General features: G+C 32.7%; 1 protein-coding gene across 1 annotated transcript in view; it reads right to left on the bottom strand.

Annotated features, from left to right (window-relative positions):
* LOC106677304 (uncharacterized) overlaps positions 1–3,530 on the bottom strand; it is a 9,262-nt gene extending 5,732 nt beyond the window's left edge. The window contains exon 1 of the mRNA XM_014415133.2: positions 3,354–3,530. Coding sequence (XP_014270619.1) covers positions 3,354–3,417 — 64 coding nt within the window. The 5' untranslated portion in view covers positions 3,418–3,530. The remainder of the gene's footprint in view (positions 1–3,353) is intronic.
* Positions 3,531–8,029: the final 4,499 nt, after the last annotated feature.

The raw sequence follows: 8,029 nt of genomic DNA, 5'->3' as shown, positions 1-8,029 counted from the left end.
ACTGATGTATTACAGATGTATGACGTGATAGTGAAAGGGTAACACTGATTCATCACAGGTGTATGACGGATCGAAAGAGACATTTCACAACATCCTTACTGTTCCATATCACATTCACAAGTAAGCATCAATTAGACTGATAGTTTAGGCGTTTTCGTTATTTAAGTGTCACGTTATTCTGGCTTTTGAACAATAACTGCCATTCCAAATGAGATCACTATAAAAATATTAATAACAGTGTTAGTCCTTTTTTCTATTTCCCCCCAACGTTAATGAACTGTTCGTTGACAAAAAACCTTCTCAAGAACTATTTAAAAAAAAAAGAGTTCTTGAAACAATTGAACTACATGAGTCAGAGAGTACCATCCTATTACTGTTCGTTCCTGTTATTATTTAATAGTTGATAAAAATAACAGATATGGAAACAACGAAACGTTTTATGAATTAAGTCGGAAATCATAATGAGGTGTAGATAGTTGATCCTAGATTACTGATTGGAGATGATAGTCGGGGGGAATAAATAAATAAATATTTTTTTGTGTATTTATGTTGTTTTTTCCTGACCGCATCCCCCGACCATCTTCTCCAATAAGTCGGAAATTCTTTGATTTTGAAATATATTTTTCGATTTATATCTATTACTTTTGGCTATTTCAAAAATCATCACATTCTAAGAAAATTGTTTTAAATAGACTACTATTTTTAATCAGTCATTAGATAAGTTAATTCTGCAGGATTAATTAATTAAGTTAAAACAGGCCCTTTCATGAACTTTATTTGTAAATAGTCCCAAAGGAACCTCCTTGTGCTGTTCTTGGAAATTTTAACTACGGATATGAAATCTAAAGTTTCATTATATAATGCGAAAAATGTAACAAAAGTAATTGGTTAGTAGTTCAAATATTAGCACTTCTACAATTCACAAAAAGACAACAAAATATTTAATTTTATGGCAGTTGTTCTTAGCAATGCTACCGATATGGGGGTATTTATCCGATTTTCGGCTATTTTTTACTTTAGCGGGTAATCGGGATTTTGGGAAAAATGGTTTAACGTTATGTGTAGGTGTGAAAGTGCAGTAGTGTCTTTCTAGCAATAGTGTCAGACATATTTCATATGGATCAAAAGTTATTAATTATCCATGCTCTTTTAATTCCCCTGGATGTGAGTCTGTTGGAGTTTGTTAATAATTATTGTTGTTTTTACGTTGGTAGATAAGTCGTATGCCTATACTTCAGTGTGATGTGTGCTCAGCGAGCTATTAATAGATTAGCAAAAATTAAGTCATATTTTTCTTTCATGATACACATTCCTGGTCCAAAAAAAGGCGAAAGTGAAATATTGAAATCAAATTATCAGTGCACCTTTATAGCAACTTTTTCATATTTATGAACAAATAGTACAACAACTTGATTGTCAACATTTGAGTTGATTAAAATATTAAATTGCATTTTAAGTTAGTGAAAATTTATCTTGAAAAAGTGTTGGAGAATCGACACTTTTAGTAACGCATGTACGGAATGCTGCTATCAAAAGTTTAGTCTGGAAATTTATTTTCTTCATGAGCCTATGTCTCGAAAACATAATTTTGTACACATATAACTTATCTACCCCCCATACCTTATACTGAAGTACAGTGCATAAACATAGTATGCATTTCACACCCCTTTCTTCCCCTTTAGACTAGGCATATGACAAGTCAATCGCAAAACGCTTATAAGATAAAATGTAGATTTTATGTATAGAAAAGATGACCACTCCTGCACTAGTCCTTTGACTAGTTTTTTTTAGTTCATTATTAAACTTTTTCTAGTGCTAACAATTAATTATTTTTGGGGTCCGTAGTGGACTGATGTTTAGGACCCTGGGCGACTTTTATATTAAGCCCCATTCAGATGTCATTACTAGTCTAGTTATAAAAATATTGTTAACGTTAAACAATCTGTATACAATTTAAATTGTTAAATTTATTATTAGTGTTTATAATTAGGCACTCACTCGGCCAACGATTTATACTTTATAAGTTTCTTATTTCTTTGAGTTACCGTCCAACACCATAAGTGTTGATGAGGTAAATAAAAACTTAAATTAATTTCAAGGTCAGAAATAAAAACAATACATATCGATAATGTTTTCCCACCTGTCTTCATTACATTTGGTTTATATATTGCGACAGTTCTCTGTCATGGGTATACATATAATAGTTAAACGTGGCAGTTAACGCGACTGTTAGACTACTGATATTACTTGTACTATCAACTATCAATTCAGACCCGGTTCGTCAATACTGCCGTGACAGTATTATGGCACGACAGTAAATGCATTCATGCCTAAAACAATTAAACTGTAACACCTTGATATCGGCTGCATTTGGTCAGTGGAGGCTGAGGAAGTGCATTAAAGCCGCAAATACTCAACTTGAGTGGAGAATCTGACCATTACCAGAACTCCAATTGTCCATTTTTACTTTACAATAAGTCTCTTAGCCACTGCCGTTTCAACCTTCTAGGTGGGCTGTAGGGATGGGTGGAACTAGATAAGGTATGAACCAAAGGATTAGGATGGTTGAAAAGGTTTATATAGAATTTTGAGAATTTGGTTGGTATGAGGTCAAGAACAAAAGGGATATGTAGGTCATGGTGTAGTGTTCTGTTGGAAACGTAATAGGGAGCATTAACTATGGCTCTAACGATTTTGGATTGGATACGTTTGATTTTCGACGGTTTAGCAGTTCCGGAATTTAACTTTATTAAAATTTATATCAGAATATAATTAGTTTGTTTATCTAATAGTGTAGTTTTAATCGAAAATCAAAGTTTTAAAAATTAATGAAGTTTTTAAAAAATATGGTGATTTTGACTTGAAAAAATGTTCTACAGGCTATTTAGCCCAGGTCATCAATTACACCTGGGCTAAATAGCCTGTAAAATATTTATTTTTTTAAATTTTGATGTGAGGTGTGAATTTATATTTAAGTTTGTCCTTGAGGATGGCCGAATTGGCAGAAATGTTGGACTATTGAAATAATAAAGAGTGTTGAGACTTAAAGAGGATACCATTTGATTTATTTAATAGATACATTTTTTTTGTTTACTATCTTTTTATGTTTCTCCTCTAAAATGTATTAAAATTGGTTTTCAGTGCCCTAGTTATATTCTCTAGTTACTAAAACCATCTTAAATCACTAACGACACACAGTACAGGTTAATTGGGACCTAATACAAGAAATGCTAACTACTTCCAAGATAAAACCATTGCGACCTGACACTTAAAGGTAATTGCAAGGTAATAAAAACCATCTTTCAGGCACCTTTAAGCTTTTAATCTCATGTATCGCTAGTATTTGTACTTACCTAAACTAGAAACTGTGTCGAAAGCATATACACTGGAAATAAAGAAGACCAAACTATAAAGCATCTCGAGGTCATCTTAACTCGTCATTACGATGTATTATGAGTTAGTTTTAAAATAATTTATATACATCCAATACATTCGAACATCTAACACATGTCACATGGCTTCGCACATGTGATTTATAGGAGATTCATCGGAGTCTTGTGCAATTACGAAACTATAGGAAAAACCATAAGCATTTAATTGTGCATAATTGATATCGAGAAATAAGGCGGGTCTGAAAAACACTCCAAAAATCTAACGCACCATTCCCTTTTGAAAGGTTAGGAATTCTTTGTGTGCCTTCACACAGTTCGTCTTGATGGAATAAAGATTGCTTTAATAAACTGCTTCTATTCCTGTTTTAATTTTAAATAAAACAATACCAATTAATGTTTATTAATTAATTAATTATTTCTATAATTAATTAGAATATATTCACGAAAGAATAGTTGGGTCATTTAGAATGAGAGTAAAATCATTGATGGACGTTCAGATTGATCGTGAAAGAGTAATTTTAGTGGATTACCGAGAAAATTATCATACCCGATCATAAAAAAAATTAAGTGGAGCTTACGCTACGAGGCTTCATTCATATTCATAGTAACGTTCAATCAAGCTTTTTCTTTATTACGAATCAAACGAGACTTCGCTCAAGATTCTTATTGTTCGGTTTCTCATATAAAAGTTAGTGTAAGTTAGCATGGGCGTAGGCAGGATTTCGCCTAGGTGAGAACAGGCCTCAGTACATTTCGCACACACATAGGTACATACCTACATATATAATATGGAATATATACATATATTCCATTTTAAGACGTTGGTTAAAAGAAAGATATCTAACATCTCATTCCGTATTTCTAGAAATATCTCCGCTTTATTTCTACTTCATAAAATTCGATCATTACTTTTTAAATTTCTATTGGCTATAATCACAATAAACTATTGAAAATGAAACGACTGAATTTAAGCTGTTAACAATAAATTTTACCAATGGCTCAAACAATGAAAATATAAGGCAGTTTTGCACTTATCTCTGATTATTTTTTCGATGCCACCATGTTTCCGTGTCATTGCCTTATTTATTATACCATGTTTCCAGAAAGAAACCATGTACCTAATAAGTTCACTGATTTTTTTTCTTTTGTCCCAAAATTCTAAGGGGGAGCCGCGACTTCCTAGTGCTCCCCTTCGCTTATGCCCATGTAATTTAGTACAGGGTTGTCAGTCACTTCATTCTTGATTTTAACGATGAATGTCACTACGACTGACCGTGCAGGGGTTCCTTTTTGTTCAAAGTTTAATCTTTTGATCTGAGTATAACGCAGTAATACACACTAAGATTAAAAAAGCATTTTTGCTTGTTGTTGTTGTTGTTGGTTGGAGCTTTTGGGCGTAAAACCCTGAGGTTATCAACGCCTACGTTTCGCACTTTATAATTCTATTTTAAGATTAGAAATTCTTTAGATAATTGCTAAATAGTTTAAATAATTAATTATTTTAGAATTTTTTAATACATATGACAAACTTTTGGGTTTAGATCTTATTCAAAAGATTATTCCTTTTTAAGAAAATTAAAACATATCGTGCTTCATGCGATTTTTCTCACTATAATTTTTACATTATTTTTAATGACTTTAATTAGGTCCCCAATTGCCTTATCTTTACACTAACCAAAGTCAGGTATGAAGAGCTGAGTAAATTGTGGAAGGATCCTGGCAATAAACGATTCCCACGTCCAAAGATCACTGATTTCTAACAAGAAGTACTTATAGTCCAATAGCTCTAGAGGAGAGAACGAATAAAGTAATTCACTGCAATTTTCGATTAATTTAATGTAAACCATATCCAGTTTAGATTCAAAGCTGACTCAGTCAACTATAGTTAGAATAAAAAATCACGGCTGTTCTATAAGTTACAAAAATTATAAATTATTCGTAGCATCATATTGGTCAAACTACCTAACACAAAAAAATATATTTATAGAACAGTTTTGACAAGTAAGTATAAAGTTTCATTAAAGTAATCACAAAATGGCGCGAAAGAACTTATTTTTTCCTCGGGCTCTTGGACTAGATCAGGATCGGGTTGGAACTAGGTGTAATTCAATTTAAGAAACCAAAATTTCTTCCCTTCTTAGTTGTTGTTGTTGTCTGGGACTTTAGGGCGTAAAACCCTGAGGTTAACAACGCCCATGTTTCGTGCTTTATAATTCTGTTTCATTTATATTTATAATTCTATTTCTCTTTATTTCTCTCTTTAAATAATTTCGAAAAAAAAAATTTAAATAATTACTTCTTTTGGTATTTTTTATTATGTATAATAGATTTTCTGGTTTAAATCTTATTCAAAAGGCCATTCCTTTTTAAGAAAACTAAGGCCATTTCCACGTTCTTCTGGTCATCATTCAGAGCATCCGATACACTCGGTCCTACTCCCAATCTACTCAAGTTCGCAGAATGAAAATGGTATTCCTCAAATATGTGACTGATCGATAATACACTGTTGCAGTATTGACATTTTGGCGGTGGCTGCTTACTGATCAGATATCTATGAGTTAAACTCCTCCCTGCGATTGGAACGGTTTGATGGTTTAGTGTTTTTTTGATAGTTTTTAATTTGCTTGGCGGGCTTTCATCCCACATTGCTTGCCAACTAGATGATATCTCATTTTTCATTGGAAGACTTATTTCTTGTGATGTCTTCTTAGTTTACCGCGCTCTCTATTTTGATATATTATATATTATTATTTTTCCAAAGCTTCTACCAAAACTGATTTTATTTTCTGTAGATAGGCAGATAGTAAAACAAAGCAAAAATTATGAATATACTTTTTTGTTTTGCTGTTATAATGGCACATATAACAAAAAAAGTTTCTTCTTAATTTGTGTTCGAGGTATGGGACAGTCTCGGACGTTCCGTTTAGAGAAAATAAGCCAAGTCACTTTGGAATATTTCCAATTCAAAATATTTTTTTCGTCAGATGTAGCAAAAAAGCTATATCGATGTTGCTACTTCTCCGTTGCCAATTAACGATTCAAAGAAAAAACTTCACCGATCTTCACCACAATGGAACAAAGTGCGGTAAATTGGTAAAAATGTACACACCCTTCTCATTTCTTGGTAAGCTTCAAAGCCGATGGACTATTTCTTGAAGTTTTTATTCCACTTTGTAATTCTTTATGACAATCTCTTTTCCATTGGCTGTATAGACAATGTTGATCTTTTGTTGACCTTGAGCAGTAAATGAACAAAATACTGCTTTAATTGTGCCAATGTTATGTAATTTCATGTGTTTAACTCTATTATATTTATTTTTTATTTATATTCGCATGGTTTAAGGCCTCCAACATGGACTCTTACGACAAACGTATTGAGTTGTAAAATAAGTTCGTAGCGTTTTTCAATATTTCAATTAAATCCTCTCTGTTTTTACATGTTCAACAATGTTTACATATTCAAAAAAAAGGATTAGTTAAGCTGCTTTTATGCATCAGTTTCAACCGAGATTCCTTATCTTTAAGTGGTATTTTGCTTGCTGAAATGGAAGGGAAAAAAATCATTTTCGTCATTTAATGATTTTTTATTTCCGAAAAGGAAAATCCGCTGCACAGACGGTTAACAAAATTAGCAGAGTGTATGGGGATGATGCCTTAGGAGAATGCACCGTCCTTAAGTGGTTTGCTCGGTTCAGAAACGGAAATTTTGACTTGAAAGACTCCAATTACTAGGGTCGTCCTTTAACTGTTGATGACCAAATTCAAGCATTCGTCACGGGCAAGCCTCACTCTACAACACGGATATCGCAGAAACACAGTATACTGTGCCCAGTTGGAACAATTAAAGGCAGCCGTTGAGATAAAGCCTGCATTGGCTAATAGCAAAGGCATAGTGTTTCATCACGCCCGTCCTCACGTGCCTTTGCAGACCCGGTAGAAATTATTGGAGTTTGACTGGGATGTCCCCCACCCACCCTATTCACCAGACCTTGCCCCCACAGATTTCCACTTATTTCGAACCCTTCAAAGCTCTTTTAATGAGAAACACTTTAATTCGCTCGAGGACTGCAAAACGTACAGAGAGGAGTTCATTGCACAAACATCTAAGAAGTTCTGGGAGGACGGAATGAAAACATTACCGTAAAGATGGCAACATGTAATAGATCAAAATGGGCCATATATAATTGATTAAAAATATCTACAAGAATCTGAAGTTTCCTTTCCTTCTTTCATCTCTAATTACTTTGCTGAACAAACCAAACAGTTGCCTAAATGAAAGGCCCTAGACATGACAAATATATGCAAGTCTATACACCAAATGATTCTTGAATATATCGTTCTTTCATAATACATAATTGAAGTTTACAGCTAAAATACAAAGCTTTTATATCCAAAAAAAAAATGAAAATAACTAATATGTAAAATAAAAATGAAATTTATTCCTATATGAAATTAATTATGCAATATAACTTATTACATTTCGTGTAGCGATGATTTAATTTTTTAAAGTCACAATATATCGTAAATGCTTATTTATGTACTTTCCAATTATATGAAATATTATTAATGTAATCAATGTAACGAGTGATCTAAGACGATGCCAAGTAACTATTTCAATTTAATTTTTATTATAAACC

This window comes from Halyomorpha halys, unplaced genomic scaffold (genome assembly GCF_000696795.3).
Source record: "Halyomorpha halys isolate HHAL.00 unplaced genomic scaffold, Hhal_1.1 Scaffold94.1, whole genome shotgun sequence".
Lineage (NCBI taxonomy): Eukaryota > Metazoa > Arthropoda > Insecta > Hemiptera > Pentatomidae > Halyomorpha > Halyomorpha halys.
The sequence above is the reverse complement of the archived record's forward strand: the minus strand, read 5'-3'. Positions and strand labels throughout refer to the sequence as shown.